Source organism: Balaenoptera ricei, chromosome 4 (assembly GCF_028023285.1).
Source record: "Balaenoptera ricei isolate mBalRic1 chromosome 4, mBalRic1.hap2, whole genome shotgun sequence".
NCBI lineage: Eukaryota > Metazoa > Chordata > Mammalia > Artiodactyla > Balaenopteridae > Balaenoptera > Balaenoptera ricei.
Genome location: NC_082642.1, coordinates 25,154,550 through 25,174,965, shown reverse-complemented (window position 1 = coordinate 25,174,965; position 20,416 = coordinate 25,154,550). Strand labels below are relative to the sequence as shown.

Below are 20,416 nucleotides of genomic sequence, written 5' to 3'. Positions count from 1 at the left end.
TGTATAAAATTATTGTACAGTAAGAAACAAAATTAAAGCAAAAAACAATTTAGGGAAAATATCTCACACATAGCTGGCAAGGGCAGGGGAAGGGTACTGAATCTGTTACAAGTCATTTAAGACAGCAAGATGGTAGTGGAATAACACATTCAACTGGCAATGTTCTAGGGAAATAGACACTTCCATATATTATTGGTGAAAGTGCAAAGTAATACCATCCCTATGGAGTACAATTTGGCAATATCCATCAAAATTACAGATTCGTTTATCCTTTGATCCACCAATTCAACTTCTGGGATTTATCCTACAGATATAGCTGCTTCTGAATGAACTGACAGATGTAGATTATTAACTGTAGCAGTATTGTTTATACTTGCAAAGAATTGGGCATAAATCAATATCCATCAATAGGAGACTATTATATGGTATGTCCACATAATGGAACCCTTCTAAAAAGAATAAGGAAGATTTCTATGCACTTAACTGAAAGAACTCTAAGATTACTCTACAGAATGCTATCTTTAGTGTAATAAGAAAACGGATAGTTATACATGGTTACTCCCACTCTTCAACATCCCTCAGTAAGATTAGATTAAGTGCAGTTTCCTACCATATCTACAAAGATGCTCTCTATAACATTATTTGTAATAGCAAAACACTGGAACATCCAAAAAGTCCTATAGCAGTTGAATGGTAAGTCAAATTATGATAATCTACATAAAATATTATTTAGCTATGAAAAATGTCATTTATAGTGAGTTTGAATAACATGAAAATGCTTAAGCAAAAATGCTAAATAAAAAACTCATATACAATATGAATTCAATATGTAGTATGGACACTAAAGAGTAATCATAAGATTATTAAATAATGCTCAATTTATATCTCAATATCGAAGACATTTTCAGTGAAAATGTAAAATATAGTTTAGTCAGATTGCTTCCCAAGCACCTAATACTGAGAAAAATGGCACTAGAAGAGGAAGATGAGAAATGGGTGTGGAGAGAGAGATTCTACAGGAACAAGGGACATTGCTATGTTAGGACCGGTGAGGAAGGGTGAGAGACAATTTATGGTGAGAAGCCAGTTGGAATCAACTTATGGTGGAAGAGAGGTACAAAAAAAAAGGCGCTAAAGAAGCATCAAGTAAATACTCTGAAAAGTTGCCTAAGGTAAGTGATGCCTTTCCCTATCCTCCAAGCTTTATGATTGACTTCCAAATGTTGTCAAGTATTCCCTATTAAAACACCTCTTCTAGTTCTGTTGAGGAGGAAAATATAGGAAAAGGTCAGTCAGTGAGCTAGTTTCACCATGTTTCATACACAGGTGTGACTCACTATATACTACCAGAAGAAGCTTGATCCTGAGATCCTTTATGTGTTTGAATTAGCAAAAATAATGACCGAATTGAAAAGATGTAAAGATTATAGCTTTACAACTGATTTACAAGAAGGGAATCCTATTTACAAGAAAGTACGTGGTTGAAAGTACATGGGGGAGGAAATGAAGGAAAAGGACGGATACTTTTAAATATCTATAAATATGTATCAAAATTCTATAATAGATGACATCATGGAATTATACATATGCATAAGAGATAGTATGAAAAAGTAGAAATTGTCTAAGACTAAAGATCTGGATCTAAAATACCAGCCAATGCCTGCCAATGCAGGGGACACGGGTTTGAGCCCTGGTCTGGGAGGATCCCACGTGCCGCGGGGCGACTGGGCCCGTGAGCCACAACTACTGAGCCTGCGCGTCTGGAGCCTGTGCTCCGCAACAACAGAGGCCGCGATAGTGAGAGGCCCGTGCACCGTGATGAAGAGTGGTCCCCGCTCGCTGCAACTGAAGAGAGCCCTTGCACAGAAACGAAGACCCAACACAGCCAAAAATAAATCAATAAATAAATGTATTTAAAAATAAATAAATAAAATAAAATAAAATTCCAGCTGCATTGCTAAATTTATAAGTCTGTGGAAGATAAGTTACTTAAGCACTGATTGATTGGTTGATTGATTGACTGATTCATTCATTCATAAATTTAATTAGTCATTAAAGAACTACAGCATCAAGGGCAAGTAAAATGGGACAATAATCAGAAGGGAAAGTAGAATTATTTATTAATTCAAAATATTTATTGAGTATCTACTATGTGTCAGGCACTATTCTATATATTTATATATGAACAAATCATACAAAAGTCCCTAATCTGATGAAGCTTATATTCTAATACAGGGCGAGATACATTAGACACCAAACACAATATAAATGATATGGTACATTAGCACATGAAAAGTGCTATGGGTAAGGTTGATTGGGAGTATAGGCAGGTGAAGGGTACTTAGTTTAATTAATTTATTTAATTTTTGCCTTCTGTTTTATTGAGATATAATTGACATACAGCCCTGTATAAGTTTGACTTACATACATCATGAAATGATTATCACAATAAGTTTGGTGAACATCCATCATCTCACACAGATACAAAATGAAAGAAATAAAAAAAATATTTTCTTCCTTGTGATGAGAACTCTTAGGGTTTACTCTCTTAACACCTTCCATATATAACATACATCAGTGTTAATTCTACTTATTATGTTGTACATTACATCCCTACTACTTATTTATCTTATAACTGGAAGTTTGTACTTTTTTGACCACCTTCATCCAATTCCCTTCCCCTTCCACCTGCCTCTTGCAACCACATATCTGATCTCTTTTTTTTATGTTTTGTTTTTGAAGTACAATTGACGTACTACACTATGTTAGTTCCTGTTACACGACACAGTGACTGGATATTTCTAAACATTTTAAACTGACCACTATGATAAATCTAGTTATGATATGTCAACATACAAAGATATTAGTTATTGGCTATATTCCTCACACTATACATTTCATCCCCATGACTCATTTACTTTGCAACTGGAAGTTTGTAGTCCTTTTTTTTTTTTTTTTTTTTGAAAATTTGGTGCACGCTATGGAATAATGTATTAAATGTATACATATCAACAAAGATATATTTTTTTAATACATTTATTTATTTTATTTATTTATTTTGGCTGCATTGGGTCTTCAGGCAAGCAGGGGCTACTCTTCGTTGCGGTGGCCACGGGCTTCTCATTGCTGTGGCTTTTCTTGTTGCAGAGCTCCGGCTCTAGAGCACAGGCTCAGTAGTTGTGGCATGTGGGCTTAGCTGCTCCGAGGCATGTGGGCTTAGTTGCTCCGAGGCATATGGGTTCTTCCCAGACCTGGGCTTGAACCCGTGTCTCCTGCATTGGCAGGCAGATTCTTAACCACTGCACCACCGGGGAAGCCCTGTAATCTCTTTTTAAGAGTTTGTAATCTTTTAATCTCCCTTACCTATTTCTTTCCTCCCCCATCCCACTCCCACCTGGCAACCATTGGTTTGTTCTCTGTATCTATAACTCTGTTTCTGTTTTGTTATGTTTGTTCATTTGTTTTGTTTGTGAAGGATATTTTAAATATAATAGTCACGGGTTGCCTCAGTGAGGAGGTGGTGATTGGACAAAGACTCGAAATACATGAGGGAGTGAGCCTTGCAAGTATTAAAAGGAAGCACATTCCAGGCAGATACAAGAGCCAGTACAAAAGCCCTAAGAAGGAATGTGCTTAGCACATTTCAAAACAGCAAGGAGGTTGGTGTGGCAGAATAAGCAAGCAAAGGGGAGGAGAAGGAAATAAGTCAGAGAGGCAATGAGGGATGGAGGGTAGGCCATTCTAAGAATTTAGTGGAAGGTTGCTTGTTTGCTTCCTCCTGCCCCCAAAATACATAAGATAAAGAATAAGAGGTAAGAGAAGGCAAAAGACCAGAGAGTCTAGAGAGGGTAGGGATAAATTTAAGAGCAGTATCCCTCAGAAAGCAGTAAGAGATCAGAGTAATGATCAGCCATGGTAAGGAGAAGAGATGCCTCTTTTGGAAGCATTGCGCTAGAATCTGCTAAGGAAGGCTGATATGCTCATCTCTCAGCAACTTTGCCCTCAGTTACTTCACATTGGTAGCTGAAATTGGCCATGGTGGGAGTGTTTACACCATGGAAAATGTCTAACACTACAAATCCAGGCACTTTTTTCTTTTTTTTTTTGCAATTTGCAAGTGTTTTATTTATTTAACATCTTTATTGGAGTATAATTGCTTTACAATGGTGTGTTAGTTTCTGCTGTATAACAAAGTGAATCACTTACACATATACATATATCCCCATATCTCTTCCTTCTTGAGTCTCCCTCCCTCCCACCCTCCCTATCCCACCCCTCTAGGTGGTCACAAAGCACTGAGCTGATCTTCCTGTGCTATGCGGCTGCTTCCCACTAGCTATCTATTTTACATTTGGTCAGGCACTTTTTTCTTGGTGAGGTGGTTTAGCGGCATGCAAATAACTCTTCTCAAAGACTGGTGGATAACAAGGAGGAGAAGTTGGCTGTACCCCCAGACACATACTGTGGGAAGATGAAGGCCCCAGTGCTCTAGAGTCTCTTTTCTGTGAATCACCAGGAAAGTTAGATCAATTGCTTGGAGAAAAAAAGGCATTGGTCTGAAATAACTTCTGAAGGGGGAGACTGAGCCTAGAGAAAGTAAATAAGGGAACTGTTATGCAAATGTGAGGAGAGTCAAGGCCAAGGGTTAAATCTGCATACATTTCTCTTCTTTCTCTAACTTTCATTTGTTTGGAAGTAGGGGGAGGGGGAGATAGCCTTTTCAGACAGAAGGATTTTGAAAGTTTGTAGCTGGTCATTGAAGAAGATTACAGGAAGGCACAAGAATTTAAAGTCGTGGGGAAAGGCATACTCTGGGGTCAAGGAAAGATAAGGAGTACAGTGAGGCCAAGGGGAGTCTCATAGCTTAAGCAAAATACAAAATGATGTGGTATAAAAATTTTAATTCTACTATAAATGCCTAATGATTACTTAGAATTTAGTTTTTGATAATTTAGTCTTCAAAAAGATATCTTTCTAGGTTACAATCATTTTTGTTTTCTTTCCTAGACAAAATAATTTTAGAGAGTATTTGTCTAGATGCTACCTACAAGTAAATACTTGTTAGCTGCCCTGAGGCGCTCTGGTGAATTCTTTTGGTTTGGCAGTCAGTACCTCAGCTGCAGGCACGTTCCTGTTCCCTTTGGCTAAGTGGAAACTTCGAAAGGTCTGTAGTTTTTGAAACGAGATTGAATTCCTTCAAGTTTGTAACCTAGGACACTTAAGAACTTGGATTTGAGTTCACAGGATGGTTATACATAAAATAAAAGATCAAGTGCTCACAAGGTTAAATTTCCCGAAAGCCTTACTGGATGTAAGACAAAGGCGGGGTATAAAACGAAAATAAAAGTATGCTGAGTTAGAGAGGTCATTCTATCTTACTCTCTGCACTCAAGACTGCTCCTGTCTGCCGACAGAAACAGGTTGGTTTTTTTCTTTCTTTTTTCATTCAGACTTTTATATGATTTTTTTTTAAGCCCAAAGGTTTGGTATATTTATGTATATAGAGGGAGTCTTGATGCATAAAAGTTTACATGTGCAAAAAAGAGCTATTTGAAAACAATTATACATGTTAACCTTAAAACAAAAATATGAATATAGCAGGAAGAAAATATTATTTTAATACCATTACTTGCTTATAAACTTTGTTAATAATAGGTTTTGCTATATCATTTTTTCCTGCTTTGTTTTATTGTTGAATTTTTTTATTCTTATGATAATTACAAAGGCATTTAAATGTGTTTCTATGTTTCTGCCAGAAGGATCACTTCTGCAAATAGTTTCCATTCCTACTCTTACTTACTCATATTTTTAGTATGATTAATTCTTTTAAAATATCTTTCCTTAATATCTTATACTGTTTGGCCATATTATACCTTATCACCAGGTTCAAGATTTGTGTGATAAAAGAGAAGGAAAGAACAAAGTTCCTACCGTATTAATAATTAACATATAAGAAAACGAAGACTAGAGTAGTCTTTCAGATTGGAACTTTTCAAATAACGTTAAGGATAAAGGGAGACAGAAGGTCTAAGGAAAAAGCATAACAAAACTCAGCATTATAATAAAAACACTGAAAGTTATTATTACATATATTTTAAAACTTGTGAATTCTGTGCAAGCTTATCTTAATACTACAGGGTGTTAATAGCCAGTAGAGTAGAATAACTTAATGAAGAGACATGAGATTCCTGGAGTATCATCTTCCCATTCTAGAGTAATAGCTTTATACCTATTGGTAAAACCTTTAGTTTGACAAATATTTGCTGGGCACCTAGAGTGTGCCAGGCACTCTCTTTGGGTATTAATTATAAACATAAATCCAAGAGGTCATAGTCTTAGGGAACTTAGAGCACAGAGGGAAAAGGTAGTCTGAGAAACATGTCTTCCATAGGATGGGGTCAGTTCTCTGAGAGATATGCAGATACAGTTATTGGATCGGGAAAGTCTTCTGGAGAGGTGACATCTAAGTTAACTGGGTAGGAACTGGCCCTTCAAGGGAAGGGCAGGAAATAGTCCATCAGATAAAAGAACAGAATGAGTAATGATGTAGACATGTGCTGCAGCATGGTGTGTGCCAGAAAATCGCTGGCAAATCAGTATTGTTACTGTCTACTGTGCAGGGTGCACAGTAGAGGGATGTAGCAGGAACCATGGGTAGGACAACATTATGGAAGGAGCCTTGGGTGTCATGGTAAGGAGCTTAGATTGTATCTTTCAGATGAAGAGATGTGTCTTTCAGGTGAGGAGCTAATAAGCAGCAGTGATGGATTGACATTTTAGAGAGAGAGCACTCTGATGGCAGTAAGAAAAATGTTTTGACAAGTAGGTGGTAAGGAGGAATAAGAACAGTAGGATGCCAGTTGGGAAGATATTGTAATAGGCCAGGTAATAATGATGGTCGAATTGTGTGGATGTGTCAAGGAGCACAGATTAAAAGGAAGAGACAGATTTGAGACCTATTGGGGAGGTAAAATCAGAATTTAGGGGCTGACTGGAAATCAGGGATGAAGATAAGAGATAAATCAAGGATGGTACAGGCTGAAGGCTTAGGTGACTAGTGGAACAACAGTGCTACCAAATAGTAGTTTACAATCAGCATGTAGTGACAGGTTTTGGAGGGAAGCTAACTAGAGGAGACTTTGTTTTATAAAAGCCAACCAGTAAAATTAAGTAAAATGCTGAGATAATATATTTAACTTATTTTAAAATAAATTCATAAATAAATAAAAATAATATTTATTTTAATTAATAAATAAAATTACTTTAATTTTAAAATTTAATTTATTGTCAATATACTGGGTAAGAATCACAAAGTTGTATATGTAAAAGTTACAGGGTTTAATGATTAATAAAATTCCCCAGGGTATTATTTTTATCTTCCCTCTGTAAATCCCAGCTCCTGTACACAGACTTGTAAAAACAAGGGATGAAAAACTACTCTTGGGGTTATATTCCAACGTGGCTTCCAATAAAGAGTTTCAAATAGTGGCAGATTCAGGCTCACATATGTTATGGCAACAATCTGTTCTCTAATAAAAGAATAAAACATATGCTAGATCAAAAGCGTTTCCACTTAAGCAATATTAAAATAAATATCCTGTATTCTTTTTGCCATTTAGATTGGAGCCATGGCTTTGGAACACAACCAGTCAACAGATTACTATTATGAGGAAAATGAAATGAATGACACTCATGACTATAGTCAGTATGAAGTGATCTGTATAAAAGAAGAGGTCAGAAAATTTGCAAAAGTTTTCCTGCCTGCCTTCTTCACAATAGCTTTCATCATTGGACTTGCAGGCAATTCCATAATAGTGGCGATTTATGCCCATTACAAAAAGCGGCGAACCAAAACAGATGTGTACATCCTGAATTTGGCAGTGGCAGATTTACTCCTTCTATTCACTCTGCCTTTCTGGGCAGTTAATGCAGTTCATGGGTGGGTTTTAGGGAAAATCATGTGCAAAGTCACTTCAGCCTTGTACACGGTCAACTTTGTCTCTGGAATGCAGTTTCTGGCTTGTATCAGCATAGACAGATATTGGGCAGTAACTAAAGCCCCCAGTCAATTGGGAGTGCGAAAACAATGCCGGCTCATCTGTTTCTGTGTCTGGATGGCTGCCATCTTGCTGAGTATACCTCAGCTGGTTTTTTATACAGTAAATCACAAGGCTAGGTGCATTCCCATCTTTCCACACCACCTAGGAACATCAATGAAAGCATCAATTCAAATGCTGGAAATCTGCGTTGGATTTGTAATACCCTTTCTTATTATGGCAGTGTGCTACTTCATCACGGCAAAGACACTCATCAAGATGCCAAACATTACAAAATCTCGGCCCCTCAAAGTTCTGCTCACAGTGGTCATAGTTTTCCTTGTCACTCAGCTGCCTTATAACATTGTCAAGTTTTGCCAAGCCATAGATGTCATCTACTCCCTGATCACCAACTGCGACATGAGCAAACGTATGGATGTTGCCATCCAAATCACAGAGAGCATTGCACTCTTTCACAGCTGCCTCAACCCGGTCCTGTATGTTTTTATGGGAAACTCTTTTAAAAACTACATCATGAAAGTTGCCAAGAAATATGGGTCCTGGAGAAGACAAAGACAAAATGTGGAGGAGATTCCTTTCGATTCTGAAGATGTTACAGAGCCAACCAGTACTTTCAGCATTTAAACATAAAACTGCTCTGTCTCTTGCTTCGATACACATGAATGAGGCTTCTCCCTCAGATAAAACATCTGCATTTTTCTGAAATTCAAATCTCAAACACTGTGGTGGCAACTTATAACAAAGAAGAGGTTAGAGTGGGGAAGGGGAGTGGGGTAGAAGCCAAGAAAAAGAGGAAACAAAAAGTAAATGCATAAAACACGGAAATTAAAATTAACAATATAGGAAAATAGTAGTAACAGTCATACATAAGAAAAACACTATCAGTTAGGTCATCTAAAACAGATTATTAAAGAAATTTAAATTAAGGGGCATTTATAATTATTTTAAATTATCTAAATTTTAATATAAGAACAATTTCCCTGCATAATTTTAGTACTTGAATAGCTATACAGCAAAATTTAATGTCTTTTTCTTTTTCTTGTTTCTTAATTTGTAAGAGATTTCATAAAACTCCAGAAAAAATAACAATTGGCAATCAAAAAACAAAAACAAAAACAAAAACAAAAACATAAAAAGCTTTTCTGGCTATTGTACTATATTACTGGTAAGTTTCTAAACATGTAATTTGCTTTTATGATGTCAACTTTCTTTAGTTATAAGCTGGTTATCCTGTTAGATTTATCATTTATACTCTAGAAGCAATCCTCAGACAATCACATTTATCTAGGTTTCAATTTTTATAACTGCCTAAAGGGCTCATCCATTTACGTGAGTCTATTACTGAGGGTTGACTAAATAATATACTTTTCTATGTCTAAAGACTCTTATTTTTCACTTAAATACTTGTATTTTTAAACAATGAAAATATGTACCACAATAAATTATTTTTAATAATTTGGACTGCTTATCTCTTTAAAAACAATTATATATAAATTATTATAGTCCATGTAATATGCCCCTATTAAAATTTAATTTTGATAGAAATAACAATGGTCAAAAATAGTGTGCACTAATATAAATTTTTTCTCTCACAAACTGTAAAAAAAAGACGTTTTCTGCTCTTAAATAAACATCGCCTAGTCAAGACGTTGTTTTAAAATTACTTTTCTTTTTATCAAGTATTTGTAAATTTGAAAATGCTTTCAAAGGCAGAATTTAAAGAACTGTGGTCATGAAATGAATAACTATGTATCTTATTATTCTAGCACAGCATCTGGCATGAAGAATCAATAGAATACTCACCACTGCACCACCATTTCTTGCCGTTAATTACATAGCTATCTCCATCTTGCTGGATGCTACATTCAATATTTGTGGCATCACTTGAAGCTACATCGGGCTCTATAAATAAGCAAAGGCTGAATTTACAGGCAGGCAGATACCATTAGTTTACAAAAGACACTTAGTTAAAGAAATGTGAACTCTTTGAGGACAGAGGCATCTTTGTCTTTTTCATCTTCCTACCCTTCCCCCATTCCCCCTGGTTCTCCTTCAACCTACACATAGTAGGTATTCGATAAATGTGCATTGGAAGAATGAATGAATAAATGAAGTATTTAGAACAACTCAGATAGATCAACTATGCGAATTATGTTCTTGGCATTCTCAGTGATATATGACTTGGGATACAACTCAATCTTTTCTCCAATCATCAAACGTGCATTAAAAATATCGTTCTTTACTTCCCACAATGAAAATCTGTACTACATATTTGCAAGCCAGCTTTCCCCACCATAGGTTTAGTATCTTAAACAACTTCTTTTTTTCTTTTTTTTTTAAATTAATTTTTATTGGAGTATAGTTGATTTACAATGTTGTGTTAGTTTCTGCTGTACAGAAAAGTGAATCATATATCCACTCTTTTTTAGATTCTTTTCCCATATAGGTCATTACAGAGTATTGAGTAGAGTTCCCTGTGCTATACAGTAGGTTCTCAGCAGTTATCTGTTTTATATATAGTAGTGTGTATATGTTAATCCTAATCTCCCAATTTATCTCCCCCCTCCCTCCCCCGCTTTCCCCCTCGGTAACCATAAATTTGTTTTTGACATCTGTGACTCTATTTCTGTAGTATCTTAAACAACTTCTAACTGTGCCTTGCAAATTCCATCAGGAATGCTTTCACCAATCTATTTATTTTGCATTCTATAAGGCTTGCTCAACACTTAATGTCTTCAGAAAGTTTTCCACAGGACACTTTTACAAGACTGCTTTACTGCATTGCATTTTAGAACTTACAGGCTAGCTCTCAATCATAGTAATCTGCACTTGTTAATGTGCTGCTCTTTTGAATGGATCCTTAAGATATTTTATGTGTTCTCTTTCTGAAACTAGAGACCCTCTTTCTTTAGAAAAGGAGGTGTGTACTCTACTTATTTTGTAATTAATTAGAGCTTTGTAGACAACACAGCATACAGCAGGTGTTCAATAAATGCCTCTTACTGGTTTAAATGGAGATCAGTTTTGCTATTATAAATGTATGCAATGTTATAGAAGGACAATAAAATCTGCCCAAAATTATGGCCAGATGAAATTGAGTTTAATTTTAAACTCAAATATGAAACAATGATTTTGTCCTTTGAAGAGTTCTTAATTACTGTTTCCTATGTACAAATGTACCAAAACCCATTTTTATTAACATGCTCCTAGTTTAATTACCCCACATGATTATAATTTGAGCTATATGACCAACACTGGTGAAAGTTCTATTTTTCTGGGTTTATGGCAGAGTTGAGTAGTGTTTTTTTTTTTTTTTTTTTTAATTTATTTATTTTTGGCTGTGTTGGGTCTTCGTTTCTGTGCCAGGGCTTTCTCTAGTTGCGGCGAGCGGGGGCCACTCTTCATCGCGGTGCGCGGACCTCTCACTATCGCGGCCTCTCTTGTTGCGGAGCACAGGCTCCAGACGCGCAGGCTCAGTAATTGTGGCTCACGGGCCCAGTTGCTCTGCGGCATGTGGGATCTTCCCAGGCAAGGGCTCGAACCCGAGTCCCCTATATTGGCAGGCGGATTCTCAACCACTGCACCACCAGGGAAGCCCGAGTTGAGTAGTTTTTAAGTGTCAATATAAAATTATCACAAAGGTCAATATTTCATACACTAGGGTAAAAAAGATCTTAAACACCCACAGATGGCAATTTTAGATGCAAGTCAAAAGGTTATAAAACTAAGTTTACTCTGCTGCTAATGCCTAAAGCAGGCTACCAGAAAACATCATCTGGTGTCCTCCCAAAGGGGAGGACAATTTTATTCTGCACATTTAAAAATGCCAAAAATTAAAATTGGGCTCACAACAAATATGTTGACATTTCTGGTCACAGGCAAATTTGCCTGAAACACAGAGCCACATCCCACATTTCTTCAGTTCCTCCATAATAACCGGGAAAAGTGGCTGCACAATGGGAGAATGTGACTGATTTGCTCTTACCTGTCATACAGAAGCAAGAGGCAATGCTCCCTTGAAGAAGAGGCTCAAGCCACTGCTGCTTCTGTTTCTCACTTCCATATAGGTGAAGCACCTCCATGTTCCCTGTGTCTACACGTAATAAGGAAAAGCACTTGTTTTGCATTTAAAAATTTATCAATGTGAAATCCAAACTTTATATAGATAACAGACATGAATCTTTTTAGAGCAAATATTTACTAACAAATATATTTTGAAACATAACAGACGAGATTGGGTGCATTCAGGGTCGCATGGCCGTAGACTAAACATAATAGTAAATACAATTTACAAGGAAGGTATGCCATAAGTAGTTACAAGTACATGGCATTTGGTGCCTATTTATTCAACTTGTTCTGAATCACAGACACTTGTCTACTTCATCCCAATGAAGCATGGCTCTAATGAGTTTTAACTCAATTAGGACTGAGGAAAATAATTTACTGGTCTAACCTTTGCCTGCTATCTTGCAAATATACTCTGCTTGGAGTGACTGCAATGCTCTTAGAGAACAATTAACATTACTTATTACTGAGACTCCTGTTCCTCAAACACACCATGTGCTTTTTAACTTCCACCTGTTTGCTTGGGTCAGGCCTTCTCTCCGGTGAAATTCTACCTGTCACTCCTAAGTAAACTTCTGCTTCTGAGCCATCTCCATTGTGAAGACTCTCCAGCTACCCAATCAGAAATATCTCCTTCCTTTGACCTAACATAGTAATTATTGTCTTTTTACCGCTAACACTGCTCTTACTTTTGTGATCCCATACCACCTAGAAAAGTACTAGGTAATATCTCAAGGATGCTAAACATGGAATCCCTGCCCTGGATAGAAAATGACAATAGATAACTTCAAAGACCCTCTCCAGCCCTCAGAGGGCATTGTGCAATACATGATACACTGCAATATCACTCTCAGGTGAAAAAGAATGCTTCATGTCTGCTGTGGAGCAAAATGCTCTAGATGCCTTTCTCTGATTTTCATTCCCATCAAATTTCTAAAAATACTCTCTAAAACCTTTCTCTTGAATGCTGATTACTTATAAGATTTTGAGGAAGAATTTTTCAATATCGTCTCTTACAATGATATTAAGGACAGCTATTGAAATGCCTATGAAAATTGAGCTAAGTCTAAGTTAAGTCTCTCAAAACATGTTTGTACTCTGTTCAGGCACTCCTAACAGGGCCCAAGTTATATTAAAATGCACACAATTCCTAGTAGATTAACACAAGCTTAAAATTCTTTTCAACTGAGGGAGAAAATGAGTCTTGAATTATAATTAATGAAGTTCATTGTTTTCTTTGCTTGTTTTAAATCCAGTGTTTCTTGTAGTTCGAATGAGGTAAATATTGAATAAAAACTTTCCAAAAATTAGTTTATTCTGAGAATCTGACAAACCAAAGTTACCATTTATAGGTTCGTTAAAAAAAAAAAAAAAGCCTAGATAAATTACTTGTACAAAAAGAAAAAATTTCCCCCAAATTAGCCTAAAGGTCCCCAAATTTTCTAGTAACGGCTTTAGAATTAAAATGACTATTTTCAACATTCCAATATACAATATTGTATGACTTATTGATGGGCAAAGAAACCAAACCAAACCAAAACAAAAGGCAAATCAGAAGACTACATATGTGTACCATAATATTTTATAACTATTTGGGAAATAATTTGGGTATCTTGAATAGAAATTCATCTCATATACACTTAAGAAAACTCTTAAGTATTTAATCGACATCAGTTATATTCCCTTCTTTATCTGCTTTGTATAAAGCAAAACACAATGCTCTAAAACACAATAGCCCAAAGGCCTTCATGAAGATATCTCCACTACAAAGAGAAAATGCCTAGTTTTCTACCTATGGTTTTACACATCTTGTTTGCTGAGGACAGTTGCTTATCATACTTTGGTCAAAGAAAATGTATTTCTCTTGCGAATTTTAAAATTTCAGCAGTTTGGTGGTATCATATTACAACCGATAGACTAGTGAAATTTTAATACTAGAAAAAAGTCTATGACCACCTAGTGAAAAGTTCATAGGTCAAATGGAAAAATAGCGGCAGAGCTGCATCTGCAATGGATGCCTTCTATAGCATTATTTTTCATATTATGACCCATTAGTGTGTCATAAAATTAATTCAATGGAATATGACTAGCATTCTCTGAGAGATGAAAATAGATCAAAATAGAATACATTAGACTAGACTCAGTGGAAAATATATGAATTCATGTAGTAAGGGAAACTTGTTTCATGAAGCCTTTTTTCAGTAATATATGTCTCTCCCCTCCTCATTTCCATAAATCTATCCATCCATGAACACACACATAGAGCTTCATACGCTACATATTGGGTCACAATATAAAATATATTTCTTACTATGAGTGGCAATAAAAAAAGTTTTAAAAAAAAGACTACTAGTTCTCTTTCCACAAAATTATGCTACCTATGTAGCATGATATAATAGCTACACATAAAGAGATCAAATCTATAGAAACTCTGTGAATAGATTTATTTACTTTTACAGTAGCCTCATTATTGGATTAAAATGTAGTCAGCAGTAAATAGACAAATCAGTGTTCTGAAGAGAGAAAACCATATCTGGGACAAGTTCAACCATTATCAGAGGTTTATGGACTATCTTAATAATTCCTAAGAAATGAGAGTCAAAGTCCAGTGTGGAAACACTTCGAGAAGCAACTAGATTGTGTTTTCTCTGACATCCAACATACCTCTTTTGGGCACTTCCCCACTTCACTAACTCTTTTTGGGAGGCTTCAGTACCAGGGCCATACAATAAGCACAAAAGGCAAAACTGAGGCCTAACTTGTGCAGGGACACTATAGGATATTATACAATTATCCTTCTACTACAAATCAAGTGCCAGTCCTTGACTGGAAGCATCAAAAATAACCACAGTAACTTGGGGGGGAAAAAGACAAAAGACATATCAAGGGTCTACCCTAGACCTACTGAGTCAGAATCTCCAGGGATGAAGCCTGTGAATCCGGATTTTTTAAAAGCTTCTTAGGGGGTTCCTTCTGCAAATTGAGTTTGAAAACACCTTCTGAAGACTACATTCCTGGTTTATTCCTTCCATATTACCTTTTTAAAGAAAAGTTGGCCTCCCTCCCTCATCCTTCCAATTTTTCATGCCAAAGTCCTTGAAGGCATCCTTGACTCCCCCATTAATACTTCATAACCAATCAGGAAATCCTCTTGGCTCTGCCCTCAAAATATATTTAGAATCTTTCCACTTCTCACTCTTTCCACTGCTACTCCCTTGAATAAATTCCCATCATCTCTCACCAAGACCATCACAACAGGACTCCCTGCTTACTTCCTTCTCTCCTTTTGTTAATTCTCAACATAGCAGCCAAAGGGATCCTTTTAAAACTGAAGTGACATCTTGTCACTCCTCTGCTCAAATCCCCATTTCACTGAAAGTATAAGCACTCACCTGCCCTATAAGTCCCAACATACAAGGCTCTTTCCTCTCTGATATCTTTTGCTATTCTTTCCCAGCCACACTGACCTCCTTGGCTATTCTTGAAATACACCAATCACACTCTTGCTTTAGGGCCTTTGCATTTTATGTTCTCTATGCTATGAAAACTCTTCCCCCAGATCTCAGCATGATTAACTCTCTCACCTTCTTTAAGTCTTTACTGAATGTCATTTTCTTAATAAGGCCTATTCTGAGCCTTTCATCTTAAATTGTTATACACATTACCTGTCCCTCAGCATTCCAGAGCTCCCCTACCTTGCTGGTTTTTTTCCCCAAAGCACTTTTCATCTTCAAACTTACTATATAATTACTTATTTAATCTAGCCATTGTTTATTTTTGTCTCTGTCTATTAGAATGCCAGCTCCATGAGGCAGGAATCTTTGTGTATTTTATTTCATGATAGTTCCTAAAATACTGCTTGGCATATAGTAGGCAACTGACAAATAATTGGTGAGTAAATGGAGAGATAGTGAGACTAACCAAAAGATTTAAAACTCTATCCATTCTAACTAACCATAGATATGTTTAATACCCAGTTAGAAAACTGGAAACCTTATATGGCCAATCCCTTTGGTGGTGACTTCTATTCACTAATACTCTTAATGTAATGATGTTTAATAAAAGAATAATCCAATGAGAACTTTAGGTCCATTTTTAAAAATATTTAAATAAAAGTAACTGAAAGTAAAATTATAGACAAATTTATAGATCAATGACTTTGTGTAGAAAAACTTCCTTGTCAAAAAATAGAGAAATTTTAAACACTGCTCAAAATATCTGAGAAAAGTTCTGTTTTTAAATAATGTAGTAACCTGGTGCTTGGCAGTTAAAGGCATCTGGAGCAAAAAAGCATTTTCCTGTTTCTTCAGCAATCAAGGCATAGTCTACTTGGCTGAGACCGCTTACAGCTGGCAAAAACAAGTTCCAGAGGCCTTCTGCTTTGGCCATTTCCTGTCAAGGTGATGAATATGCCAGAGTTATCATAATTTATCATGACCTAAAATTATTTGTTTTTAAAAGATACTGGTATTTACGCCTTTTGAACTTATGAAATTATTTATTTCATTGTATCTTACAATGCAAGTAGTTATTAATTCACTATAAATCAACAATTTCTTAACAGTTAAGCTTCCTTAGATTTGGCTGAAAAACTAAATTTGCTTGCTTGAGTACTTCTTATTGAATCACAGCGATTATAAAATCTCCTACATCTGAGCATAATTATGCCAAATATACTATTTTGTCCATTTCAATTCCTAACATGTGTTAAAATTTGAAAACATGAAATTTGGATTAAGCCCATGTGGGAAGAATACCCTGCCTCAACTTTAGTCTCAAATGAGTAGTGTTGATTGTATTTTTAATTTGAACAGCTGTTAAGAGGCTGTCTTCATCACATACCATACACACACACTACGTAACCTAATTTGTATATTACAGATTCTATTTTTAACTTTCTTTTTAAAAAGTTATAATTGATACAATTATCCTCTACATATATAACAACAGAAGCAACAACAAACTAAGGTCTCAAAAAATGCCTGTATATAAATTTTCCACTTTTAAGGTTCTCTTATTTTTCTTACCTTGAGTTTATCAATCACTAAAGGTTTTTTCCACTTGTCTACTGAATTTTCATTTTGAACATAGAACTCAATTACCTCCTTAAAGTATAAAAGGAAAAAAAGTTCATTAGTTAAAGTTAGAAAAGTAAATAATGCCATAAACTGCTAATATCCAAAGTAAACATGTTTAGGTGAAGAAGTTTTTTCAGCTGCTACTGAATCAGTAAAATTTCTTTCTAGAACCAGACACAGAAGTATAAAAAATTCTAGATGTTTGCTCCTCACAAAATTATGCTGCCTCTATATTAGAGGATTAACTTTCAAAATACTGTACCAAGATTTGAGTGTTCCATTTTCAGCAATATGGCATACTAGATGGTCATAGAATCCCCTCCCAGGATAATACAACTAAAAATGCTGGGTAAAATATTTAAAATAATTTAAAAAAATACATGTAGTAATAATACATAGCTGTGCTGGAAAGAAAATAAGGAAATTCCTCAGAGGCCAGGAATACAAAAGCCTGACTCTTCAGGTGTGAGTGAGCACTGGAACCAACTTCGTCTGGGGGATGTAGGCTGATCTATGTTCGCCTGGGCCCTAGTTTGCAGTGGGCCATATAGGCAGGGGTCAGGAGGTGAAACCAAATGCCCCAAACAAGGCAAGAGGGAGGATCAGAGATCACCACTTCCCTCCACCAAAGCCAGGATGCCTGATCAGCAAAACCTAACTGGAAAAAAATAGAAAACAAAACCAAAAACCCACCCCTCAGTGGTAGACCAAGGGAATAAAGGCCATTCACAGGATGGAACAGAAAAAAGAAACATTTCTAACCTGAGCCTGTCTTCAGCCAAGTTTGAGATCTTAATTCACAGACCTATGGGACCCTAAAATTTTGAGTCAAAAATTAAGTTTACAGTGTTCCTGGTGACAATGCTTGAAAGCACCTGGCAGAAGCAAAAGCAAATTCACTCTGGAGGAAAAGAGCTTTTATAAAAAGCCTTAACTAATCCCTGCAGAGAAAATTCCATTCCAAAGAACATGAGTTCAGAATGAAAAAATACTAAACACTCAAGGTAACAAGTCACCATTAGCAAGAATTAACAAAAACAATAGTTCAACAAAACAGAATCACACCTGCAAAGGCCACAGATAGAATAAAGATCAAACACAGAATATAAAGTATTTGTGTCCAGTAGATTTCAAGAATAAAGGAAGGAATTAAAAGGATGACAAAGGACTATCAAACTTGGCCAGACAAATTTGAAAAAGAACTGAATGCAACTTGAAGCAAAGAAAAACCATAGTAATTAAACTTAAAAATTCAATGGCAGTGGTTCTCAAACTTTGGTGACATCAGAATCACTTGGTAAAACACAAGAACACAGGCCCTATCCTACTTCAGTGAGTCTACTTTTGTATTCCTACTTCTGTAATCTTAACTAGCTCTCTAGGCAATTCTGACACAATCCAAATAATGAGACCCACTGCTCTATGCAAGGTTGAAAAGTAGATTAGATGCAGCCAAAAAATAATAATAATAAATTGAAAGAAGGATCTGAAGAAATTATTCCTTTCTTGAATGAAGCACAGAAATTCAATAGAAGGAAAATATGAGTGGTTAAAAGATATGATGATACAGAGAGAATCATTACTTCCCTTTTCTCAGGCAAAAAAAGGAAAATAAAAGAAAAAAAAAAAAGGTAAAAGTTTATTAGCAGATTCTCATTAAAGGAACTTGATCCAAGAAGAAACATCTGACTTGTAAGAAGGAATAGTAAATAAGGTGATAAATACATGGGTAAATGGATATTTAAAAACTAGCCACATAAAAAACAATAACAATAATCTCTAATTTGTGCAACTAAATCAAGATGAACTAAAATATTGGACTATAAGGGCCTTCTCCAATATTTTGCTATTAAAGCATCTCTGTACTTATTTTCTACACATAGGCTAGTAGAATTACTGAATTAAAGGCTATGAACATTGGCCAAAACTCCAAATTACAAAATTATTTTCTAAAATTGTTCCACCAATTTACAGTCATATAAGTAATGTGTTAAAATGTTCCTTTTATTGAAGCATGGCTAGTCTAGAATACAGTTATATTTAGTTAAAACTTCAAGAAGACAAAGGATGGCTCTTTCACAGGCACCAGGATGAATAGCACTTGTCATTCTGTCAGGAAGTCAGTTAAGTTGGAAGATTTCCTGTTTAGTGTTGTTTATTATTTCCATCCCTCACATTACTATGGAAATAGTCAATGCAATTGTGTTTGATAAGATATATGTTATGTAATACATGTACAAATTCCCCATCTGTGACTACCTCTCTATGACACTACAGTTCTGAGAAATTAAATTATGCCATTTATATAATTATTTTAAAATTTGTATTATTTAATACTTCCTGTTCTAAAGTCTATCAATTTGGAGATTTGCAAAATCTATTTGTGGTATGGTAGGAGTCAGAATTAAAATAAAGTATCTCATTACAAAGAAGCTTTCCTTAATTCTTTAAGTATGAAAAAGAGTTTACTGATGAAAAAAGAAAGCAGAAAATATGCTTGGTGCCTGATCAATTCTCTCCAAATATCACCTTTAACATCTAACTTTCTCATTCACTGATTGAGGTACTGCTTTGTATTATGTTGGTTCAGAATCTTAAATCTGAGCCTACAAATAATTTTGCAATATAATATGTTTTTTACTTTAAACTTAAGTCCGTTAGAAAAAAAGAAGCAACAGTTCCTCCCTAGTATATTATTAAACTCAGTAGGAAAATATGACTGTTATCATTATGTTAAAAGTGTGTTCTCAAATATGTCATGTTGCTAGTTCCTGTTCTACATGCTATTTTATTAGGACTCCATTTTAAATAGCAAGAATTGCCCTTTTTTTTAATTTCTTTTTTTCTTCCAGTTTTATTAAGATATAATTGACATATAGCACTGTATATGTTTAAGGTATATGGCATAATAATTTGACTTACATACATCATGAAATGATTATCACAATAAGTTTAGTGAACACACATCGTCTCATACAGATACAAAATTAAAGAAATAGAAAAAATTTTTTTCTTGTGATGAGAACTCATATTTCATATATAACATACAGCAATGTTAATTATATTTATCATGTTGTATATTACATCCCTAGTTAGCTATCTTATAACTGAAAGTTTACACCTTTTGACTACCTTCAACCAATTTCCCCTCCTCCCCCCAGGAAGAATTGCCTTTTAACATTTAAATGGATGATGGGTTCTGATGTTCTTACTTTA

General features: G+C 35.4%; 2 protein-coding genes across 9 annotated transcripts in view; one reads left to right on the top strand and one right to left on the bottom strand.

Annotated features, from left to right (window-relative positions):
* The window catches only part of ACAD11 (acyl-CoA dehydrogenase family member 11), a 96,191-nt gene that overhangs the window by 35,471 nt on the left and 40,304 nt on the right, over positions 1-20,416 (bottom strand). For 7 of the 8 annotated variants that reach the window (XM_059920326.1, XM_059920329.1, XM_059920327.1 and 4 more), the window contains 4 exons: positions 17,150-17,227; positions 16,376-16,514; positions 12,043-12,150; positions 9,861-9,959 (listed from right to left, as the gene is read on the bottom strand). In XM_059920326.1, the coding sequence (XP_059776309.1) occupies positions 9,861-9,959; positions 12,043-12,150; positions 16,376-16,514; positions 17,150-17,227 (424 nt within the window). Of the gene's footprint in view, positions 1-4,335; positions 4,588-9,860; positions 9,960-12,042; positions 12,151-16,375; positions 16,515-17,149; positions 17,228-20,416 lie in introns of those variants that run through there. The other variant, XM_059920331.1, reaches the window with a different exon arrangement.
* On the top strand, positions 5,320-9,620 carry ACKR4 (atypical chemokine receptor 4). Its single transcript, XM_059920334.1, has 2 exons — positions 5,320-5,420; positions 7,620-9,620. Exon 2 carries the CDS (start codon positions 7,629-7,631, stop codon positions 8,679-8,681), a length of 1,053 nt encoding a protein of 350 aa, XP_059776317.1. The 5' UTR covers positions 5,320-5,420; positions 7,620-7,628; the 3' UTR covers positions 8,682-9,620.